This window comes from Diuraphis noxia, unplaced genomic scaffold, assembly GCF_037042655.1.
Source record: "Diuraphis noxia isolate RWA-SAM2 unplaced genomic scaffold, SU_Dnox_SAM2 contig0002, whole genome shotgun sequence".
NCBI lineage: Eukaryota > Metazoa > Arthropoda > Insecta > Hemiptera > Aphididae > Diuraphis > Diuraphis noxia.
This window is the reverse complement of record NW_028301712.1, coordinates 52,308,949-52,336,474: the sequence shown is the minus strand read 5'-3', so window position 1 is coordinate 52,336,474 and position 27,526 is coordinate 52,308,949. Positions and strand designations below refer to the sequence as shown.

General features: G+C 27.0%; 1 protein-coding gene across 5 annotated transcripts in view; it reads left to right on the top strand.

Moving 5' to 3' along the window:
* The window catches only part of bma (SCY1-like protein bma), a 197,980-nt gene that overhangs the window by 30,500 nt on the left and 139,954 nt on the right, over positions 1–27,526 (top strand). For all 5 annotated transcript variants that reach the window (XM_015514803.2, XM_089219699.1, XM_089219700.1 and 2 more), the window contains one exon: positions 22,550–22,876. In XM_015514803.2, coding sequence (XP_015370289.2) covers positions 22,712–22,876 — 165 coding nt within the window. In that variant the 5' untranslated portion in view covers positions 22,550–22,711. The remainder of the gene's footprint in view (positions 1–22,549; positions 22,877–27,526) is intronic.

Genomic DNA, 27,526 nt, shown 5'->3' with positions numbered 1-27,526 from the left:
GCAAACTAAGCTAATATCATAGGTGCTTACCTAATCATGCAGGACCAATAAAGATTTATTATCATCATTTATAATTTATTTATTTGATAACTATACGCTCCGAAGAGAATTTATTAACAATCATCATAATTATTTAAGGTTACAATTTAAGAGGTTTATCTCCATTGTGGCATTTTGAGTGCTGCAAAGTATGTTTTTTTTTGCACTAACATACCTATATTATTGTATACACATATTAATTTAACCAATTTTTGGAAATCTCAGTTTAATTAAATAAAAAATACTTTACATTTATTATAGATTTAGGTCTGTTTAAACATTTTGTGCTATAATCAGTCAAAATAATTTAAATTTTGATTTGATAAAACTTGATTAAAATTATTGATAGGATAACAGGAGAGGTGTCTCTAGCCTGCGTTGTCAGTCGTTCACCGAAAAGTGAGTCTGTGTGAGCTCACCATGATCAGATAAAGATGAGTGTATATATGTGTGTGCGCGTGCGCTTGTTTTATTAAATAGTGTTTGCTTATTATAATCTATAATGACATAATATAATTATTATTATAGAATTCAAATTAATTTTCAGAAGTCTCATCGCATGGTTAGGTGGGTCTATATCGGCAGGACTGACAAAAACCCACGAAAATAGTCATACCTACGTTATTTGCCACACGTCTTTATTTGCCACGCGTTAGACCACTCGGCCACTTCGTCCCCTCAACAAATAATGATTACTCATTATGTACAAATTAATACAATGCGCATACATTTACTGAAAAATCGCTTGTTTTTAGCTCCTATATTAGAAACGGTTGGTTTCCAATTCCTTTAATTCGTGCTATAGAAAACTGAAAAGCAAGAATTAACTTACTGTATAAAACTATAATTATATTATCTGAAATTTTAATAATGTTCGATTACAATCTGTATAAGCAAGGATCTATCTAGATATTTCATCAGGGAATCAACCAAGTGTATTTCAACATTTTTTACCAAAATTTAAAATATTGTTAAACATTAATATGTTTGTTAACTATGTAGGGGGAAAGTTTCCCCTTTGGCAGCCGTTGGATATGCTCTTATGCATAAACTCTTTTGTATAAATATAATATGATATTTTTGCTCTAGTATAAACCAAACTTGTATCATGCTTAACTACCTAATTAAAATATACTAGCTGGATCAAATTGTTTAACAGAAGCCTAAATAAACGCAATACTTGAAACAATATTTATACTGATTAAAAAAGTATTGTCACACATAAACTTTACGTCACATTAAAACCTAACTTACACATTCTTTGATCTTCTTTAAATCTAAATTAAGATTATTTTGAAAATAAATTATCGACGGAAGCAGATAATCAATAATAAATTGATGCCAATTATGACTAGTTCATGATTAATAACGCACTATCACTACAGAATTATTTTACAATTTCTAAAAATTTTTGATTTATATGTGATTTTTGAGGATTAATTTGATAAGGATCTAGAAATTATTAATGCTTGTTTAATTTTTTGTAATTAAAAACTTATACTAATATTTATTTATTTATATTTAATATTTTGCAGAAGTTTAACTCTCAAATACAAAAATAAAATTTAAAATATACCAATTGCAGGTATTTTGCAGGTTAGGTTAGGTTAGGTGATCATTTATAATCATTATTGGTGTACGAGATCATAATTAAGATAATATGATTTAAAGACCACAATAATAGCAATGAAAATAATATCGGGTCTAGGTTTGTTTACCAAATAAAAAATAAAAATAGTTTTATAAAAATCAATAACTGTGACGGTAACCATGTCGACAAAAGTCACGACAGACTACCACAGACAAATAAACGCACACAACGAGAGCCGGAAGTATTCTTGACTTATTGCATGGAATCCTAAAATGAGCCATAATTAATCATTATTATTCAAATTGTGGTTTCGTTATAGTCGTGTTCGTCAAAATATAATGCAAACTACGTCATGTATGATGTATCATTGTTTTATTTATTTACTTTTGAGACATAATAAATTAAATAATCGAATATTCTAAAATCATTGTAATAGGTAACTATTATATTACAATAATTAAACACTTGGAAGTTTATTTGATGTATATTTTGTAGTTTAAGTATCTCGAAATTGATTATCACCTGTTGCGCTTGATAGACAGCTTTACTGACCAATCAAGCTTGGCATAACAAATACGTGTTATTTTATTTTATAACGTTTTAGATGGTTGGAAAATCTTTATTGTGTGAATTCTTTGATTTCGGTTTATTTGATTACCGACTGTTCGTTGATAATTACATTTCAGGTAACAGGCTTAACGCTTTGATGGTTTTTTTTAACCTCATCTTTGTATTTTCTACATTATTTTCATGATATTAAAAAGTATTCATTTTTTTGAACTAGAACGTTTTCAAACCATACTGCTTCTCATAAATTATTATTATAATACGTCATTTTGATGGATCGTTCGTTTAGCTTCAGAGCTTCAGCTTTCTTTTCATTTATTGTTTCTTTTCATGTAATGCTTATACAAGTATTTTAGAGATTACAATAATACATACATTATAGTTTGGGTTATATTTTGATGCACACCACCACATAGGTACACAAGTATATTAACCATCATATTTAAATGTGTTTTGTTCATTTAATAATAAATAGTTTTTATAACATTAATTTGGTTGATTATCATGATACGTTTGGAATTTGATTACACAGTGGATACATTTCTATTCATTTATAAATGCTTTTTTTTTATCTTTAATGGATTTCATAGTATGAGTGTTAGAGTAAATATTTTATTAAGGTCGTAAAACTTTTTGATTCAAAAAACATCAGAATTTCTATAAAACTAGACAAAAAACAAATGATTTTGAAATTTAAACTGCAGTTAATATGTTTAAATTAGTAGATACAAATTCGTCACAAAAATTAATTCTTCGATAACTCCAGTATACATATTATACTACTTATTTAATTATTAAATATTACTATTTGGTTTTATGTGAACCTCAAAGCTGTATTATAAATAAAAAAATTCATTCAAATCTAAATGTCAGATTTTCAATAAATATCCAAAAAGGAAGTTGATGGTTTTCAAATAACAAATATAAGGAATGTATGAATAAAAACTCAGGCTACATATGTCATTCATGTAAGTTTTTTTACGCGTTTTACCAACAAATATCAAAACCCATTTAAATCACATTGGTATGTTTTTTTAAATGTATTTTCCAACATCTTGTAATAAGATTATATATTTTATGGATACTTTATAAAGATAACATTCTTCAATATACACTGTGTATAAAAACTGATTTCATTTAGATAAGTTTTTCACAGTTACCTATTTTATCTAAGTCACTAAAATTAAAACTTAATAATGTGCTAAACATGCAGTTATTTTAAATAAACAGGTAAATATAGTTTTATAACACCAGCTGTAATAATAATGTAAATAAGCTATAAATTAGTTAATTACTAACGATATACTTAAGTGGGTGAAAAAACATGAAAGTGGATTTTTGTAAATTATAAATTGTTTTTTTATCTTAAGCACGAATACCTAATAATAATATCTAATGAATAAAAAAGTTTTGGTGTTGGATTTCATAGAAAATCAATTATTAAAAATGATAAGAGACAATATACATATAATATAATATATAAAATGTATGCATTACTTAGTTGAAATCAAAGAGGTGATGCTATTGGAAAAATATAATATATGTTACGCCATTGGAATTTGTGTTAAAGCTGTAACTGAATGTGTCTACACACTGAAGGCAAAAGTTGTTTCAACCGTACAACTTGGTTTCTAAAAACAAGAGAATAAAAAAGGTGGATGGTTACGTACGTTTGTATATTTTTTGTCAATAATACATAGCGTGAGTAATAGAAAAATGGGATTTTAGACTTTGTGCGGTAAGTTATTCAGTTGTTGTTGACGATGTATGTTGCGGAAGTGTTGGAGAAAATTACGTGATTGGAGTTTTTGTTTATATTTGTACTTGTCATTGTACGTCCATAAAAAATATAAGGCTGAACTCACCGTGAGCACGTTTCTGGATCGGCTTTTTGAATAGTCACCCCAACCTTATGGTAAGTTAAGGCTTCGTAATGCTCATGGATTTTTATTTTATTTATTGTTATTTTAAGATAGAAGAAATAGTATTTGGAACAATAGGGACGAGAGAAAAATTAATAAATAATCATATGCAATGTTTTTTGATGGACAAAAAAGTTTTATTGAAATTCTTAAATGTATAACTATAGTAATTAATAACTATAATTTTAATTGTGTTCTAAATACAGACATAAATAACTTAATAAAATAGTCAATGCATTGCCAGTGAACATGGAACATGATAATAAAAATAATATTAGTATTACAAATTCATAACGCAAAATTAACTTCATGATGTTTTGGGTGCTTGTATCTGCGGAGAAAACATATTACACACATGGATTTGGTTCGTAATAAAATAAGAAAAACTTACATGTTCGTATAACTGTTATTTCCATTTTGGAAATCGATGCTACTATCCCCCAATTTTAATCTACTATTGGGTCACTAGTTATTTCTTTTTTGGAAGCTATTAATTATTGAATTAGCAATTTTTTTTAAATAAAAACTTTCCAACGATTTGGTCGTACTAAATAAACGCGATACAAATGGAAAGCAAATAAAAAGCTTAGTCAAATACTCAATGTAATTTTAATAAATTAATTTATATTGAGAATAGAAATGAAATAAAGCGGTGGAAAAATATTTGCTAATTATAAAAGATTTGTGTAGATCGTTAAGTAGATCATACAAACTGACTATTCTGGTTATCGTCTCAATTTGTGCTTTCTGAGTGACATAATTATAATATGAAGCACAAATTAAGCAATAATGATAATAATACTTATTTATTTATTATCCAACACAAGTACATTTTGATGTGTGCTTCGTAATACTATCTGTTTATACTTAATACAAATACATTTTATTTAATACTTCAATACTGGTTTGGTTTCACGACATTCTAAATTTAACGTCTTATTTTTATTTATTTCATATTTAATGACTGTGCAGATTGTGTGCAAAATATTTAATCAAGTAGATCAATTATAATATATAGGTAGATACGTAAAATACGTGCAGACAGATTTTACTGACAAATTTTGTAAGGGAATTTTAAAATATTAACATTTTATAATGATAGATTATAAAAGTTTGTCTCGTTAATTTTATAATAATACTCAAACTCTAAAAACTTCATTTTTAAACCATGAAATGTAAAATATTTTATCCAATACAAAATATTATTGTTGTATTTCAATATCTCCACAAATTGATTCAATTTACTTGATAAATATTGAACATTCAAAAAATTCTATGTGTATCGAAGTTATTTATAAGTGATAAGTATCCTTTTATATTATTTAAACGTATTTGGCTTTACCAATTTTCGTTTCAATTATTATTACAAAATACAAATTATACCTGCATATGTTGTATATATTTTTTTTATCTACAAAAAATATCAACGTCATGCATATAGGTGCTATAGGTGAAAAAAACTTTATAAATCGTAAAATCTTGACGACGAAACAAACAACAAAGTAAAAACGTAAGTATCGTCATGTTACACTCGTCATTGAGCAACCGAGTGGAAATAATCTGCTCCGTATATACACATAATATGCTATAATTGGCGCATTACACCGATATTGAAATACTCATTGCCTTTTTGCCTTTTGTAGTCAAATTTTACCTACAATCTCTATAATATTGTATAGATTTTAGTAAATTAACATTTAGTTAACAAGCCCTATAATATAATACTAAGAGGGTGTCTTATCATAAGTCATAATATGTATTTTATACATCGTTTCAAGTTGTTACAAAACAAAGTATAAGTATAAAAGTGTAATCATATTTTTTCTGCCACAAAAAGTGAAAATGGACATAAAAATACACATTTTTATCAGTTCGTTTAGAGTTAAAATGTTATGAATTATTTTTTATTTCATAATATTTTTATCTATTTTTACATATTACACATAAGAAAAATTAAAAAAAATACCTCAATGGTTATTAGAAATGTATTTAGTATACATTTTATAGGTAATAATTGTATTAATAAATCTCTGTTTCAAAAAAAAAAAAAACTGTTTGTTTTGATATTTTATTTATATATAATACATATAGTATGTATTATCTTTCAAACAAATTTCATATATTATTTTAACTATGGTTTAAAAAAAAACATGAAAAATGTGTACGAGGTATTCAGTTATATTACTATGACAATTATAATGATAAATCTCACATAATGTTTCTACAGTCAAATCATATTATGTAATGTTACTGGAAATTAAATTATTTAACCTTTTTTGAAAGAAAAAGGTTATCTATATTAAATATTTAAATGTTATTGGAACTTGTTCAACGTTAGGTTTAAACTTAACGATTCACATGATTACTACTTTCTATGTTGTTTCCTCAACTCCAATGCAGCGAATAAAATATTAAAATTATTCCAATCATTAAAATAATATAAAATATTTACATTTTAGACTGTGGAGTGATGAATGTACTGATTTCATAATTTTGCATGCGTATTTTTATAAACTATCTGAATAAACTTTTGTAAAAAAATCTGATATTTTACTCAAATACCTTTTCTGGTAGGAAAAACAATATAGCTGTTATTTGAAGGCATCAAAATCAAAAAAAGCCCAGTAAAAAGTAAAGAAAATGAAAAATTTTATACAAAACTATATTTTTACACTCGGCTGTAGTTCAATACAAAATAACCAGATATTATACTTGATATTTCACCAAATGATTATTATTTTCTATACATGATATAAATTTAAAAAGATTTTTTTTCTGATTCGCATACATAAATTTTAAATTTGAGACTTATTTTTATATTTATAACAATAAAAAACAAATAAGATCAAAAAACTTGAATATAAATTCAAGGTTTTTCGTAATTCGTAATTTCTTCAAGAAAAAAATTATTAGAGGGTACCTAAATATACGATAATTTTTAAGGACATTTCAATTTTAAAGTAAGAATTTCTGATAAATTATTTCGTAGTCAAAAATCTATATAATACACATTATAAGTAGGTATAGAATGATATTTATTAATCTTTAAAATACAGTGAAACTTCTAAATACTGGACACTCTCGGTCGCTTAAATGTCGTCCGCTATTTGGAGGTCTCCGCTATTAAGAGGGGAAGTACAGTGAGTACACATTTCACCGTTCCCAAAATTCCGTTCGTTATTTGGAGGTGTCCGCTTTTGGGAACTGTCCGTTAAAGGAGATTTCACTGTACTATTATAGGGTATCAAGTCCAAAAAATATCATGTAAAAATAAATAAAATACATATTATCTTTTATATATGCCTAAAAAGTTGACTTGTCTATTTTTCTTCAACATCACAGTTGACGTTTAAATATTATTATTTTTCAATTTAGTACAGTATCAATATAATATTTTGGTGTTCAAGTTTGTCAAAGACTTCGTAAATACCCGTCCCTATGGATATTACAAATATGGCTCCTAGAGCATTGGATAAAAGTGGCCATCGTATTACGGACAATCGATTTCCATTGGATTATGCCCTTTACTATTCAGTCCATTGCAAGATACTTTAAATGATTCAACCAAAATATATTTAGTATTAAAATGCAATTTGATATTTTTTTCAAAGAACAGCACATTATTTTAATAATATTATGACGAGCATGATAATATTTATGAGGTTATATTCAGATAGTAGACACCCATGATGGTCAATGGTCATGTACCACTTTTGTCTATACAAGACGCCGTGTAACTATTATTTATAGTTAATTATCTTTTAAAAGTATTTTTATTTTTTATTTTATTGAGAATTAAAATATATAGTTGTTATTATTTTCACTTACACAATTATTATAGAAAAATGTATTAAATGAAAGCTATGTTAAATCTTGTTTACGCTCTAATAATATACGAGTACAAAAACACAAGGCATAATATAAAATATATGATATAATAATTAAATATTACAATAAATAGGTAAAAAATTTTAAACAATCAAATCAAATGTTTAACAATAGAACTTTTTTTTCGACAGGAATTTTTTACATGCCATTTATTGAGCTCGATAAAACATTACATATTTTTTATTTGAATACATTTTTTTTAAATTCAGGTAATTTTAATTTTATTTATTTTTTATAGTTGGGTGACACAACTAAGTGCCTACCCAATTCAAATTTGAACCTTAAATGTTATAAAAATTGCTTACTATAATATGATTTAGTTCAATATTTAAATTTAATAGCTCTATAGCTTAATTTTTAATCATAAACAGTGACAGAAGGTAGCATTTTTTTCATCTAAAACAAATTTAATCTTTTATTTTATATAGTTACTGTCAAATTATATTTATAGCCTTAAGGTTGAACGTTTTATAGATTGTTTTTTTATAACACATTATTCCTTATTTTAAATATAGAAAAAAATAAAAAGGGTACATTAATATTTCATAACAAAATTAGCATAAAATTGAATTTTAATTTTACATATTTTATTATATTAGATGATATAGTTTATTATTCAAGTTATTATTATTTATTTATTTCAGCCAAATTAGTTAAAGCAATTGAATTAATGACAGCTAATACTTATATCGACTGAGCTATAATCTCGTATTTAGTTAGGTTATGATAATAATATTACGTATTATAAAATTGTGAGAATATTTTAATTATATATAGATCCAAAACTATGGAGTATTTACATTTAACTTTTTTTTATTTATTTCATTAAGAACAGCATACATGGAATTGTACGTGCAATGGAGTCGCACGAACTAAACTTAAAAATTTGCTATGCATTTTTAACTACAAAATAATTTATGATAGTGTGATTTTGGAATTTTTTTTAAATGTAATCACCTTAAATTCTTGGAAAAAAAATATTTTTATAGTATAAGGATATACTAGAAAATAAATGTATGTAATTATTCTATTTTTTAGCTGTTAAGATTTTATAGTAGGTGTTATGTTTAAATTATTTATTGCTTGAATTTATAACATATTATTTACATTTATAAAAATAAAATAAATAAGACAGATATATATATATATATATATAATGACATTAACATCGACTGTTGTGTCAAATTACGAATTAATATAAACATAGAAAATTATAATATTAATGATAATTGCAGTGTCATTAGTTGTGTACTAAACTGTAGCTCGTCGGACTTAAAATCCAAAATTTGTAATTTTCAATTATTATTCTGCAATAAATAAAATAACTGTTGGAACCATGAAACAGCTGGTTATGACATAAAAAAAAAAATACAGTCAAATTAAATATAAAAATTATCTAACCATGTATAATTTTATCTTGAATGTGACAATTCTGGTTGGTCAACTCACAAATAATGTCAAATACAATTTATGGTGTATAGTTTTAGGTTTATACTTTATATCTTTTCCCGTTTTTCATTGTAGATTTTGCTTTACTTTAGTTATACGTTCATAAAAACAAGAAATTATATACTTACATGGAAATTGAATATCGACGTTAACTTAGGTACCTATATTTTAAATTTAATTTTCCATGGTTATGAATATATATTGTGATGTTTTAAAATCTTATATAATATTGTGAAAAAATTCAGTGTGCTGATGTTCATCCTATTGATTCAATTAAAATAATTATTATGATAATAATAATATTAATCATAAAAAAATAATCCAATACCAAAATTATAATCACTTTTATATTTCAAACAAAGATTTTACAATGATGTATGTTTTTAAAAAATTTTTTTTTGTCTGTCATCATGTTTTGGAGTAGAAATAATGCTTTGATTTTTGACTTCAGTTTCTCTTTGAAATTGAAAATTTATCGAGTTGGTACTTCCAGTAGTTTTTTAAAGCATCAAGAAAAACCTTAGAAAAGCAACGAAAAAACGGAAATTTTTACGCATAATCAGTTTTTGACCAAATCAATTTTTTTATTTTGTTGTAACTCAAAAATGAATCATTGTAAATACTTGAATTTTTTACCAAATGTTTATATTAGTCTCATCTATTTACAATTAAATTTTCAAAATATTTTGAACTTTTCAAAGACATAGACAGTTGAAATTTTCAAATTTCTAAGGTTTTTTTTTTTTTGAAATGTCTATAAAAAAAATCTGGTCATCTAAAAAATCTTTAAAATTTAATATAAAGTTTATGTTAAGTTGTACTTATCGTAGCAAAAAAAAAAAAAATCAAAAATCGTTTGTCACAATTTTAGTTTATAAGCATTTTAAGTTCAAATATTTACGAAGTATGTCAAAATCATAAAAATTTGCATGGAACTATGAAGTTTAAAATTCATAAAATTGTTGTGATTTATATCTATGATTAAAATCCTAACACAAGGTTCTCAATAACTTTTTCTTTAAGTAAGCAAAAAACTCCAAAGTCAATATAGAAAATACTTGTGAGTGTATATAAATATATTATAATTTAAATATAGGTAATATAATATATCCTAGACTGACAAATCATCTCCATTCAGAACCGTTTACGTATTCAATGATACATGTCATTTTTTATATTATACATAAATCTATGTAATGTAATGTATAATGATGTCCATTTCAGATAGTTAAATTATCTGTTTTGTATGTAAATTATACTTTGGTAAATCGTTATTAAAATACATATTTTTTAATTTATTCTTCTCGGTAAATTTTATAGTTACCTATGTTTATTTTAATTTTTACGTACATAAAAATATCTCTTGTGAGAGAAAAATTAAAAATCCATTACGGTCCAATATACAGGAATCATAATCAAATTCAGTACCTATTGCATGTTATTACTATATGGAAAATTTTCGATTAAAATTGTTTCATAATAATAATTATCGATTATACGTGAATTACTTGAAATTAAAATTTCCCTTGTAATTCAATTCGCATATTTTATTGATAAGTATAACTATCATTTATCGTTTAATATGTTCAATGAATGTTTATGACAAAGTAGTACTTAAATATAAATTTTATTTTTCTCATTAAAAAATTTTCAAAATAATAATTGTTTATTGATTATTTAAGCATGATTTTTTTATGTATTCAAAATATTGTGAAAGATAATATTATATGTATTATACTATTATAAAAGTTTGATTTTTTCAAATTAACTTAAAATTAACTATAATCTACTATAAAGATAGTATATATAATATTATTTTATGTAACTTGTATTAATGGAAATTATTTTTTATGAAAACTGTCTTTCTAAAATTTTTAAGTTATTCTCACAATAATTATGTTATTTTATACATTTTTAATAGTATAATTTTAGTACCTAAGTCTAACTACTTATGGTCGCTGTTCATATTATATATTATAGTCGTTTTACAAATGTTTTATACAAAGGGGGTTTATTATATTAAGTATATACTAGAACTATTAATCAACGGAATAATAATTAATTATACATTTCAGTCACGACATCGCAGACGTTCAGTGCACACGCATTTTACGCTAACTCCCGTGCTGCGTAGAATAAGTTACCAAATCCTAACGGATTCTCTCCGTGCTTCTTTCTATCTATTCATATAAAATCTCAGTTACAAAAATGACGGCTGACTCGTAGCTGCTACCACTTTCAAACTCCTCCAGAGGATAGTAAATATTATTTTATATTATTTTACGCACACACCTTACTAGAATTCACTCTTCTCTACTATCAAAATAAAATAAAATACCAATTAACTCTTATCACGTACCTCCAAGGCACCGTCGCTGCGGTGACCTTTGAACTCTAATTAAAAAGTTCGGTTAGCACCATGTCGGCCGTCTCGCGCACAAAGCCAGATAAAACTGTTACACCAATTAAAATTAAAAATAATCAAGTTATATCTAGAAACAGTGGAAATTCGATAACAACCTATCCCAACAAAAGATCCCTACTCACCTCGTCTACAAGGCTACAACACCTACATTGCGAAGTGTTTCTATAAAAAAACCAAAATTATTACATAAACGCTACAATGTACTCGCCGACCTTGACGATAATCTTGAGAACAACGACGTACACTGGTCACCCAGTCAGGAATCCACGGATAGTATCGCACACACATCCGTTGTGAAGGAAATATTGCCACCACCCATATTTATTAAAGAGGTAAAAAATTTCACAGATGTACTTACCGAAATCACAAACCTAATTGGACGTAAAAGTTTTGTATACAAATCGTCATCCACCCACCTAAAGATCCAAACGGAAAAACCTGAAGACTACAGAGCTCTAATCTATTTCCTAAAGGAAAACAATGCAGCGTTCAACACTTATCAGCTCCGATCTGAAAAACCGTATAGAGTTGTTATAAGGAACCTCCACCCCACTACTTCAGTATCTAAAATCTCTTCAGAAATTGAGGAAATCGGTTTCGCAATTAAACAAGTCACAAACATTAGACACAATCTAACTAAAAACCCTCTCCCTTTGTTTTTTGTTGATCTTGAACTGGATTCAAGCAACCAAGATTTCTACAAAGTCACGTCACTCTTGCACACAAAAATCAACGTCGAAGAACCACACAAACGCCGGGAAATCCCCCAGTGTTTAAACTGACAATCATACGGCCATACTAGGGCATACTGTGCTTATGCTCCATGCTGCGTAAAATGCGCCGTATACCTTAACATGCAAAAATCACCAGACACTCCTGCTATCTGCGCCGTATGGAGCGGGAATCATCCAGCCAACTACAAAGGCTGCACCGTGCATAGAGAACTTAAAAGCCGTCACCGTCAACCATCCACCACTACCAAACTCAATCAAAATTATCAACAACACCAGCCCACTCCACATCCATCCCAGCCAAACAGCCCAACAGTCAACCATCCACTACCAAATCCACAGGGTACATGTTATGTAAATGTTTCAGGTAACTACACCACACATAGCTCGCCAACAAATCCACCTCCCATTGAGAATAATGCTCCTTCAAATTTTATAAACGAATTCAAGTCCATCATTAATCCCCTGATCACTCTCCTTACCTCCTTAATAACTAAATTTCTTGCCACCCAACAAAATCCCTAATTCATATATTTCCAACTCTCACCTCATATTCACTTGGAACGTAAACGGGCTTAATAGACATAAAAATGAATTACTAGCCACATTACAAAACAAAAGAATTGTCAGATCCACACTCCAATTCTACCCTTTACCTAATTACCAAAAAGCTTGTACCATATCTTTAACACTGAACCATCAACCTATTACAATATCAGCAGCATACTGTCAACCACGTTACAATATAACACCAAATCATCAATTTAACGACTATTTTAATTATCTCAGATAAAAATTTATAATAGGGGGATAAATGTTAAGCAAAATCAATGGGGATGCCATACAAACAACCTTCGTGGCAACCTCCTACATCACATCATAACACTCCAGCAATATCAAATACTCTCACCCTCTTCTCCTGCGTATTGGCCCAATTCACCAAGAAAAAGACCCGACATACTTGATATTTACATAACGAAAATCTCAAATAGTATTAACTGTCATATAACAAGCATAAATGAACCCTGCTCAGACCACTCCTGTTCTTCTGACAATTGACATATTACCCCCCCCCCCCCATTAAACATCTCCCTCCATCCCTCACGAATGGCCATATGGATTGGGAACACTTTCAACTTATTCTAGATAAACAAATAAACCTAAAAACTCGTCTTAAATCTCCGTCTAATATTGATGATGTAATTAACTCGTTTTCCACTTCCATCCAAACAGCCGCTTGGCCGTCGTCTACTCCAATACCACCAAAATCAACAAATCAAAACCTCTCTACCTACGTTAGACATCTAATTGCTATCAAGCGTCGTGCCAAAGCTATCTGGAAAAGAACTCAGTAACTCTCTGACAAACGCCATAATTGACTAATGCAAAAACTAAAACGCACCCTCTCTAAAATTCGAACAGAGAGTTTTAATAAACATCTCTCCTCTCTTACCACAAAATACAACTCGATATGGAAAGCTAAGAAAAAAATATAAAGAACTCCACAACAAATCTATATCCTTAAAAATCCAAACGGTACCTGGACAACAAGCGATGAAGAGAAGGCAGAAATTTTCCACGAATACCTCTCATCGACTTTTAAACCATACTACGCATTACTCAGCCCCATCAAAGTTGATGAAATAAACGCATCTCTTGACTCTCCTCTGCCTATGACAATGCCACTCAAACATATATCTCCTCATTATACCTAATTAATAAATCACAAACACGAATCTCCCGGGTATGATTTAATCACATCTGAAATTACAATTCATCTCCCAAAAAAAGCGTTACTGTTCCTCAATTTTATTTACAATTCTATGATAAGGCTGATCTACTTTCCTTTACTCTGGAAATATTCAATAATAATAATGATCCATAAGCCAGGAAAGCCAGCAGATATGCCTCAATCGTTCAGACCAATCAGCCTCTTACCCTACTTCTCAAAAATTTCCGAAAAACTGATTCTTAAACGTCTCCTACCGATTATAGAAAAAATCCTTCCCAATACTCAATTCGGGATTAAGCATAATCATTCAATAATACATCAGATTCACCGTCTTGTAGATAAGCTCTCCTTTTCTCTTGAAGAAAAGCTCATATGCACAGGAGTGTTCCTGGACGTTGAATTGGCATTTGATCGTGTTTGGCACTAAGAGCTCCAAGGGCTCTTCCACAAAATTAAAGCATTTTCACCTCCATACTTGTATTTATTTATTAAATCATATCTTAGCAATCGCCACTTCTCTGTGCGCTCAAGAACAATTCTTTCAAATATTTCTAAAATAGAAGCTGGTGTCCCGCAAGGTGCAGTTATGGCACCACTCCTTTTTAATATCTAGACCACGAATTAACTCACTACTCAAAACACAAAAGTAGCCGACTTTGCGGACGATAAAGCACTGCATACCACTCTGACCCAGACATAGCTGCCTCCATTATGCAAACCCTTCTTGACCTACTAGCCTCGTGGTACACAGAATTGGGCCTAAAATTAAACCAAACAAAGTCGCTCCACTCTACCTTTACACTACGCCCCAGAGAATGTCCACAACTATTCCTAAATAATCAACCTCTACCTTACTCTTAAAACGTCAAATATCTTGAACTAACCCTAGACCGCCGGCTCAACTGGGCACTTCATATACGCTCCAAACGGTTAACGCTCAATGATCGTTGCCGCCAACTAAGACTCCTACTGACCTCCAAACATGTTCATCTGAATAACAAGCCCCTTATTTACAAAGTGCTACTTAAACCAACATGGGTCTATGGTATAAAGCTATTGGGATCAGCAAAACCTACTAATATCAATATAATACAAACCTATCAATCCAAAATTCTAAGACAAATTACTAAAGCACCATACTACGTTTCCAATCACACATTCCATCACGACCTCTCCATACCCCTTGTTGCAGACGTGGCTAAAACACACTACAAAAGATTCCATAACCGTCTTTTAAATCATAGAAACCCACTCATGCACGACATATCTTCCTTGACTATCTCTGGAAATCCTCCCTATCGGCTAAAGCGCAAATGGAGTAGAAACCTACTGAATAATTAAATTTTAATACTCATGTTTTTTTGTTAATGTTGTTAATGTAGTTAACAACCTTGTTATTTTATTTTTAGTTTTTTTTCTACTACTTTCTAATACTTCCTCAATTGTTCTTATTGCTATTTTTGTAACAGATTAAATAAAAAATTTAATAAACAAAAAATAATAAAAAATAATAAATTTAATCATTTAATCAAAACAATAATAACATTATTAGAACAACTCATGAAAGTTGTTTCCAAATAAAAATATATAAACCTGAAACCTTGGAAACTTTTTAAAACTATTGTCTGCAAAAGTAAACCATGAATTTAAAATAAAATTAGAAAATTTTACCAATAATATGTCAAAAACATTTTGGTTACTGTAGTGATTTCAACAAGTATAAGCTTTTAAATACGAATTGACATGCCTTGGAGAGCCATTTATATAGTGATACATAATAATATACATCACGCATAATTATTATATTATTGTAGGTATACCAAATTATACGACTCTTGTTAAAATTATTCAATTATAACAGACAATAATAATATTATGAAAAAATATTTTAAGATGAAAATTTTAAGTTGTAAAAACTCCAACCAAACAAGACAAGAGTATTACGCATAATCTAATATTATAAGTTTAGGTGGTACCTACATGAGTATCATGAGACCAAGTTCAGCTGTGGTATTTTGTGTGAGTATTCAGTTTATATATTTTTATGTCAGGGATTTGATGAAAAGGGATTTCCACTGTTGTAGGGCTTAACACCAAAAGGTTTTAACAAAACAATTTAAATTTTAAGAAGGACACAGCGAGTAAACTTTTTTAAATCTTTACATATACTTTTTTAACAATCAGCAACGTCCCAACAACGATAAAAAATTAAATATTATTGAACCATGAAACTATTATTAACTATATGTTACATATATGACTACATACTAACCAAAACATATTGCGTGTATAAATTATTTTATTATATTATATGTAGTTGCAGTCATTGTAGCTGTTTAAAAATAATATATTTGTCCCTTCATTGTATGTTTGGGTTTAATCACGGTAATTACAACACGTGCAATTCTCTTTTTGAAGACCATTATTTTAACATGTAAACATTACAAAGAAATGATGTGGACATTTACCGGTAATTTGTCACTCACACAAAAACATTTATTGTGTTAGCATTATTATACTGTTATATAATAAATTGTGTTTCACAAAACTTATATGTATGTATCACAGTATGAAATCTTTCAAACATAACATTTTAAAAACATCAATGATATTTAATATTATATAAACGATATAAGATTAATTATTAAAAAAAAAATTAATAGATATAAAAAATCATTTTTAGTAAATAGTGTTATTTTATAACATGAAAAAATCTTTAAGTTTTTATAAAAATAATGTTGAAAAAAGTATTGGGTTATAATATTTGAGTATAGTTATTATTTTTCATAAAACATTCAATCATGGAAAAAAAGATTATTATTTTTTAATGGCATATTTTTTGTATATATGGATATGGAAAACCTATATGTTTGATTTCTTATTATAACAGAAAAATATTTGTACTATTAAATAAATTTATAAAAAAATGATGTACTCTGATTGTTTATATTAATAAACATAATAGCAGTATTAATAACGCGTATAAATACGCATTATTTGTATTCTAAACATTAAAAAATAAATACAAAATACATTAACTGAAAACATTAGTGTCTTGAACTAAATGAATCCTTTTTCTATAATACCCTAATTAAAAATAATTGCTAGTTTTTATAAGATTTCGGAAATATATACACAATAGATTTTATTAAATTTTTGTTTTAGAGCGTTCATTATTTTCTGTAATATTTTTAATAATAAAACCATTGTAGTGGCGACAAAATATAGATAGTTAGGTGTATAGAAAATATGGTATTGGAAACTGACAAACTGGGAATAGAAATGTTTTGAAATTGAATTCTAATCGTAATGGATAAATTCAACTTATTTTGAAGTCTATATTGTATATAATACAATATATACACACACAAACACTTTATAAAGCAGAAGTAACAATGTATGTTACTGAAATAGTGTTCTGAATCAAGGTTTCAATGGAATTCTTAGAAATGTTATATAACGTCAAATTTTATCAAGAAATGTATATTAAATACATAACATTATATACGTAATATTACAGACATTATAAATGTAGATGTTATAGAATGATAAATTCAGAATTGGTATAATAAATGTTTTATACAAAGAAATTATGGATGATTTAATTATTGTATAAATGTAGTATAATGAGATTATCAGTTATAATAATAAGGTGGGTTTCATATTTAATTTACATTGATTTGGTGTAGATATATAAAATATATATTTTGTGTTTTAACGTGCAATTATCAATGTCAATTACAAAGATATAGGTTAGGTAGGTAAGGTAATATATGAATTAGAAATACAAATATTAATTCCTAAAAAAGTGAATTTTAATGTTTTTAATTCATCAAAGTGTATTTTATTTTGGCAGGTGCTCAATGTTATTAAGAGAACGATATTTTATTAAATATTGAATACAGCTAACACTTAATGTTCTCATTTCGACCAATAGAAACGGTATAGTAAAACGGTTTCACTAACTACTATGTGTAGAGAATAGGTACCATGAAATATATACTATCAAGTTAAAGGATCACATACACTGACAGGCTAAGATCAAAATATACGAGCATATCGTTATACAGGGTGATTCTTTTATCAAACAACACTTATTATTTAAAAAATTATTGACTTTTTTCAAAATATTTTTTTACATATATGAAAGTTTAGATTGGCAGAGTGGAGTGGTACGCGGTAACCCCGCAAAATTTTTGTCCACTACTCCGCTTGTCATTTTTTTATATGGTTGTAACTTGTAATTCAAAACCTAATCACTATAAATACTTGAAATTTTCGCAGTTTAATTTTAAAAAATTTTTGAAAACACGAAAATTTGCAAGTAATTTTGAAGTTGAAAAATCATAAAAATTTTTGTTTTTATAACTAAGGATTAAAAATACAACACTAAGTTTTCCATTAGTTTTCCTTTAAGTAGCTATAGAGAAAACTCGAAACATCATTATAGGAAAAATTTTAAGTGCGTTTGAATTTTAAATATTTACAAAATAGCGTAACGATAACGATTTTAAACATTTGTTATTATTCAAAAAGTATAAGTCGTAGATACTTGAAAATTTTAGCAGTTATTTAGATTGGTATTTTATTTACATGATTTAATTTTCAAAATATTTTTTTTTTTTTTATTTTTTATTTTTTATTTGAGTTAAACAATCTATACAAGTTATGTATAATAAGCTTAAGTGTTAACAAATTAAGATTACAGCCAGAAAAATATGAAAGAGAAGCCACCCACTGGTGACACTCCAGGTCAGAGTCGTAAGGTTAAATTATAAAAGTAGGTCCCGGCACCACTTTCTTTTCAATCTTTTGGGAGGGTTGCCAGGCATTGGATTGGTTAAATTTTTAGCTAGGATGTTAGGGTGGTCGAAGAGAGAGTTGTGGTAACGAGAGTAAGACTTGGTAGCGGTTTCTGACACTGTGTTCATTTTTAGGTCTGAGTGTAAAGTTTGATTGGATACATAGAAAGGAGCCTTTGTTATTAAACGAAATAATTTATTTTGGGTTATTTGAATTTTATTTATATGTGACTTTTTTGCAGAGCCCCATATTTGGATGCCATACATCCAAATGGGTTTAAGGAGGGTTTTATATAGGTTTAGTTTAGTGTGAAGTGTAAGTTTTGATTTTGCGTTAAAGAAGAATTTAAGGGAACGAAGACGAGAGTTTAGTTTAATTTTGATGTTATGAGTATGGTGGGCCCAGTTTAGTTTTTTGTCAAAATATATACCTAGGTATTTTGTGTTTGGTGAGGTTGGAATTGTGATGTTATTAAAAGAAATTTGAGGGCAAATTTGCTGTTTAAGGGTAAAAGTGATGTGGCAGGATTTGGTTTCGTTTATTTTGACTTTCCAATTTTGACACCAGGATTCAATTTTCAAAATATATTGACTTTTTTAGGTATTTATAGACAATTGAAATTTTAAATTTTTTTTAGAAGTGTCAATAAAATTTTTTTTGGCCCCATCAAAATACTTGAAAATTTAATAAAAAGTTTCTCATAAGTTATCCTTATAGGGATTAAAAACTTATAAGAATACATAGGTACAATTTTTTTTGATTAGCATTTGAAGTTCAAATATTTACAAAAATTCGTCAAAACCATGAATTTTTTTTTGTGTCTGTCATCACGTTTTGGGGAAGTAAAAGTGCTTCGATTTTTGACTTCAGTGCCTTATTCGATCAGAAAGTTAATCTAGTTAGTAATTTGAGAGGTCAAAAGTAAAAAATTCTTAATATTTTTCTAAATAATTGGGTTAAACAAACTAAAAATTAAGGGAAAAACAGGAAATTTTACGTACAATCAGTTTTCGACAAAATCGATTTTGATTTTTGATGTAACTTTAAAACAAATGGCCATTGATACATGAAATTTTCACTGAATGTTTATATAAGAATATTCTATCCACCATGAAATTTTCAAAAATTTTTGATTTAAGTTAAACTATTCATAGGTATATGTAATTTTCGATCATAATTCCTTATTTTTAATTTTAAATCGATAAAAAAATATTTTTTAGGTAGAAAATCTTGAAAATTTATTACAAGGCTCTTAACATATTGTTACGATAGCAGTTGAAAAATAAAATAAATTCATAGTCACTATTTTTTTTTTATAAGCATTAAAATTTTTAATTTTGACATAATACGTAAAAATCACAAAAATTCGCAAATTGTTTTAAGCTAGAAATTCATAAAAAATTTTATTTTTAAATCTAAGATTTGAAAATTTAATACAAGATTACTTACAAATTTTTCAAACTTTATCACAAAAAAATGTCCACAGGAAATTCAAATTAATTTTTTATTAGCATTTGAATTTCAAATATTGACAAACATTCGTCAAAACCATGAATATTTGCAAATTATTTTGTAGTTAAAAATTCATAAAATTGTCCGTATTTATATCTAAGGTTATAAAATTCAACACTAAATTTTCCATAAGTTTTGCTTCAAATAGCTATAGAGAAAATTTGATGCGTCATTATAGCAAAAATGTTTTGAGCGTTTGAGTTTTAAATTTTTATGAAATCGCGTAATGATAACGATTTATCCTCAAAACAGGTACCTATATGTATATCTATGATAACATAAGATAAGGTATTATGAATTATGAGAACTACGTGCAATGTTTTTGGAAAAATTGATTAACCATGCCTTATGCAAAATGCGTCTTAATTGAAAAATAAAATATTCGTTTCAAAATAGAATATATGACAATATTTAAATTTAATATATCCTAGACTGACAAATCATCTCCGTTCAGAATCGTTTTTCGTATACAATGATACCTATCATTGAATTCAAATCTAACCTACCCTAGTCAGAGGTCCACCCCACCACCTAATGTACAGCAGAGCGATACTAAGTTACCCGCTTTTTTTAAATTTATTTGAAATAACCGTTCAGTACTTTACCTTAATATATTTTTATTCAAATAAAAATACTATTGGTAAGTATTTCAAGTTATTGAAATACTTTACTACTAAAAAAAAAAAAAACAATTTTATTTATTCTTTTAATTTTTAATTAAAGGGTTACAATGATCAATGATGAATATTCATTGATAAAGTGTTAGCAATTACCAGGCGTTACTTTCAATATACATTTTTCATTAATTGTCTTAGGTAAGGATGGTGGTGAATAATTATGAATCAAACCATTTGAAAAGTAATTCGAAGTGCAACCTAATAATAAAAAAAACCACATGGTATAATTTATTTTTTAAAATTATAGTTAAAAATTATCATTCTGTAATCTCTCTTTGTTGTTCTTAAAATTGTATCAAAAGCTAACGAAATATGTACATTTAATGTGGGAAAATTATGATTTTTCTAAACAATTTAATGTTGAAGATATATTGTTAAATTTATTTTTACCTTATACATATTCTGCGGAAGTAAATATTAATACACTATTTTAAAACTAATGCATATATCTCACATCACTCCTAATCTAAAAAGGTAATAACTAAGCTAATAATCGATGAACATTACTAATAACCACAATAAATTGCAAATAGTGTAAGTTACCAATGTCTACCGGAAATTAAACTGTCAGAATGTTTGTGTATTTACACATTTTCATTTCAGATGTTTACAAATGATGCTGAATTGTTGAAAGTATTACTCGATGAAAATACATCTCCCCTACATTAGATATGCTAATGATATTTGAATATAGAATATTCCAGAGACAAACTTGTGTTGCTTTTTGATCTGCGGGATCAACTATGTATAACACAGCGTCACAGCACGTCCACCTCTTAAACTTTCAATTTGAGCGAGTTAAAACGGTCCTATGTCCACAAGACTGAATTCAAATTTATACCGTAAATATCAACTCTATAATCTTGATGCCGTTCGATATATTATGAATTCTAGCGTCAAAATAAACGGTCACTTAATACATTATATGTTATCTGTTTAGAACAACCTTTTGTTTCATTATATTATTACTTTATCTGTATACTATATTATATTATAAATCTCACTTTCTAGATTAATTATTTAAATCAAACACAGCTTTCAATCACAGTGGTTACATTTATATTGGCAGAAGTACGAGGCATGATACTGTATTTGAAATATAGAAATCGTTGTTATTTTTTTGTAAAACCGTTCATCTCATTTGTTATAATCAATTTATTTCCATTCAAAATTCAAATTATATTCATGGGCCACAATTTTTTTGATGTTTCAGTGACAAATACGTATCGACACCAAACGGCGTTTAACGTTCAACAAAATTCTTCAAGTCAGTGTTAGGCTATTTCTTGAGCTAAACCAAATATCCGACAAGATAGGTTGGTCAGACTTCCGGCGAGGCAGCAGTCTGCCATCGGTGCCATCAACTGCTGGCACAATGTTTTCCAAACTCAAGTCGGGCACGTCGTCTGTTAGCCAGGGCGCTCAAGTGTTGTCCACCAACAATATCCTCAATCTGTTCGAGGTTGGTAAATTTGTATGCTCGGCTGGTCCAGAGCTCATATGGAAGGTGTACGAAGGGTTCCGAAAACCGGACGGAAAAGTAAGTCACCCATTATTACTAGTGAACATAACGATTAAGTAACGCGTACTACTTATATAGGTCAATAAAATCATTATCGACACAAACTCTAAACAGAATACGATTATGAAGTATCTCAGGTTATATTATCATATTATTATATATTTATGTTATAACAGTAGGTACTTATGATAGATGGTAAACTATATATTTCCTAATAATAAATACCTGTGTTGTAAATATTTTAACTTAATGACTTTTTAGAAATAAAATTGGCAAAATGCATTTTACAACAATCTAATTAACGGTATCATGGAATCAAGTATCACCTTAAAATTACAATTATTGAGATGAAAGATTTAAGTACCGTAATAATATATCTATGAAATAATACTTGCTATATTATAAAAACACTTGAATATTAATTATTATAGGGCCTGGAATTATATGCACTAAATATATACGAAATATTGAGCATGCATATATGCACTGATTTTCATTCAAATATGCAAAAACATGTAAACAAAAATACATTTTTTAATCAAATTTATTTAGCATATATTAAGTGCCTAGTTTATATAAATCAATTGTATTTTGTATGATGTATTCAATTGTATCTTGCATTTTGAACATTCACTCATATAAATAAAAATGCATGATCAAAAATCAATTAAAACAAATTTGATATATTTTTATAATATTTCAAAGTTACATGAAGAGTCACAGTTAACTACTAAAGACTTGAATGCATTTTCAAATAAAAATGTACGTCGATTTTCCGCAAAGATTTTTCTTTTCACATTCGTGGGTAGGACATAGCTTAAAGTATTAATATTAATAACTTAATACTATTTTTTTCATAAATATGCATTATATTTTAGAAAAATGTTAAAATATGCAACATTTAATTTTGGATACCAACACATTAAGTTAAGACTTGAATTGATGTCTTACCTAGTTACTTTTTAATTTAGAAAATAATAATTTGCAAATGCATACAATTCATTGCCCTATTAATTATTATTGAATATTATGCATTAAAAAAAAAATATCTATACATAAATATATGACAATTAATCTTTATTAAAATATTAGTTATTTATTTTTGACATTTTTGAGGAAATGCAAAAATAAATCAAACAATAAATATGGGACAGTATTATTTGTTATAGTTGTGCAATAAAACTTTTGATCAAGTTCACAAAACTCTTTAAAAACTCATTTTGCTATTTTTTTTTTTTTTTATAAAATATTATGTTGTAGTACTCATAATTTATGTAATCAAAAAATATTTTCCTATTGAAAAAAATGTGTACTATTAATGTTGTTTAAGGAGAACAAAAAATATATAATACTTATTATAAATAACAAACGTTTTTAGTGAACAATGCTGAGAATCTACTAACATAATTTGAGCTAGAATTTTGAAATAGTTTATTCATCATAATTATTAAACGATGAGCTAAAAATACTAATGAATGAAAATCCAATACATTCGCATTATATAGTAACCAGAGAATAAATTTCAGAAGCTATATAGAAAATTGTATACGAAATAAACCTAGAACTATGCGTTGTAATCTAACAACAGGAAACTCCTTATATACTAACACATAATAAATTACTTCAAAAGTATACTCGTTTATATTCTCCAATAAAACTATTCTTTTCAAACTCCGATAGATGATCGATCTTCACCTATCACCTATCCTTAAGATAATATACATACCATAATTGATGAGAAACATATAAAATATTCAGCAATTAATGAATCACAAAGTATACTTTAAATAGTTTTTCTGCAATATTATTACAGGTATCTTCTATGATTGGGTCGAAAATCCACAGCAAAATAATAGAACTATTAAAACTAAAAAAATTGATTTTACTTAAAGAAAAAATTAAATAGCCATAGAGCTATTAGCTAATAATAGGAAACCTTTAATTCATTAATTATAATTTTTTGACACAGAATATGTTATATAAAAACAGCATGTTTGGCAAATGTCAATAATTATGGATAAAATATTACATGAAATAAAACCACCAAATAAAAAACATGAGTTTAAACAGAAAATAAAGAATTGTATTAAATCTTCTACGCAGTGACAAAACCAAGTTTACTCTCTTGTGGCAAGGGAATAAGTAGGTATATTTTGGTGTTAGGATGACGGACAAATATGATATAACTAAATGCCATATATATAATATTCTTAAAGTTCAAATCTACATAATTTAACACCACCTAGATACCACACTTTAACTAGATCAAAAAATTAATTATTCTTGTAAAAATGTAATGTAACTGTCTGATGGCCTATATGAGTATATGACTATATTATACATCAATAAAAATAATAAAAATAATAATTACTTATTTCAGAAAAACTTTACTTGAATATTAGATTCAGAACGGAGTGATAAATGTATTGATTTTACAGTGATGTGTGTTTTTTTTTTGTATGTGTCTGTGTACAGCATAACTAGTGGAAATAATGTTTCAATTTCAAACTTTGGGGGTGGTTTCTGATGGAAAAGTGAATATCCTTATTGAATTATAGAGGTCAAAAGTAAGCATTTTCCAACAGTTTAAAAAAAAATCGAGAAAAACAAAAAAAATGACAGAAAAGCGGGAATTTTTACGCAAAACCAGTTTTCGACCAAGTCGATTTTTTTATGTGATTGTAATTCAAAAACTAATCACTGTAAATACTTGAAATTTTCACCAAATGTTTATATTAGTATTATCTATATACAGTTTAATTATCATTTAATCTTGACTTTTTTTGAGTTCTTTATATACCACTAAAATTTTCAATTGTTTTGAGAATTTTTTTTTTTGGAAGTGTCGGTAAAAAGATGTTGGATCACCAAAAATACTTGAAAATTTAATACAAGGTTTCTTACGAGTTTTTATTATTAAAGATGAAAAAAATTTTTTTACCCGTAATTCTTTTTAGAGAATATCGATTTTATAGATTTTCTGTATTTACGTATATTAATTTGTATTTACCTGAACTGAAAAAAAACCTTACTCTAATCAAGTGATAATATAACTAAGTAAAATTTACTTATTTTTATAAAAAAACCACCCAAAATATAAAAAAGCGGGTAATGGATGGAATTAAATTTTAATCCAATGATATTATATCATTGTATATGAAAAGCGATTCTGAGTGGAGATGGTTTATCTGTCTAGGATATATTATAGATTATTAAAAAAATTAAAATCTTAGATTTAAAAAGTTGCTCAAATGTTTTGAAAATTTTACCATGTCTATGTAAGGCTAATATAGGGAAACAACCAAAATTTCAAGTTTTTACAAATGTTTTTAACCAAATTACAACAGAAATCTCCCATAATTAAAATGTCTATAAATAGCACAAAAATTGCTAAAATTTTCCGAGCTTTAAACCGTAAGGAACAAAATTCAAAATAAAACAAAAAATATCTCTTGTCATTTTTAAATTTAAAGCAATATTTTTAGTAGAAAACGTCGTCCGTAATTATTTAATATTATAACATCGTGAAATCGTACATTTTTTTCTTTAACTGCTATTATTTCGAGTACCGTTTCGAAAATCGAAAAATGACTTTTCTAAAGTACCAAATCAAGAACATTAACTTTCAGAAAAGATGTTACACTTGATAATTTTGAGCAAGTTTAGAGGGGGGAAAAGTGTTTACGGAATAAAAAATAAAAATAAATAAACATCATTGTAAAACCAATACATTCCTCATCGCTCTGCTTAGAATATAAAAAAATATTAACGATTTGTATTGATTATTTGTTCGTTTGGTGGTTCATACACTTGAATTTAATGTTAATTTTTTGACATGCAATTTGGATGCACTGAACATAAAAAATATATAATGGTGATAATTTCAATTGCAGAGTTAAAAAATAATTTATTATGATTTTAATCATATCATAATATCATGCTACTAAAAATAATACATTTGATTTTAATTGTTCTCCAGTTTAAATTGTTTTGCGATAAAATATTTTAAAATAATTGTATGGTATCATTTAAAAAAATTTAATGAAACAATTTTATTATATTCAGCATTCAATTTTTTTAGTATCAACTGTATCAAGTATGCAATGTTAAACTAAAAATATGCCTACAATTTATTTTATTTTGTAGGTACTATGCTGTTTCGACCTATGATGATTAGTTTTATACTCGTTAAATGATTTATTGAAAATTTTATTTTTGAAAACTAGTTGTCATGATATATATATTGCTGCACTTAACCGCAGAACTTAAAATATAAATGTTCTTATAATAATCTATTTTTATATTTATTTATTTTGACTTATTTCATAAATGTTTAATAACAAGAACATGATGGCATTATTATTTGGATTTGGAAACATTTTATTATTTCAATCAACCGTTAATTATAAAATCATGCCACCGTTTAAGTTTAAACCCTTAAATTTAAAATTCTGAAACTTACACTAAAGATCTAAATAATTAATTAATAGTGGACCAAAAGGTATATACTGTGAAAATTATTGTTGAACCACATAAATAAAATATTAAACTCAATGGTAACCTTTAAATTAATAATTATTTGACTTCAAAGGATTGTTTTTCAATGTTATTATGAGCATTATTTTTACTAGTTTCTATTAAATTGTTAAATTGTTTATTACTGATGAT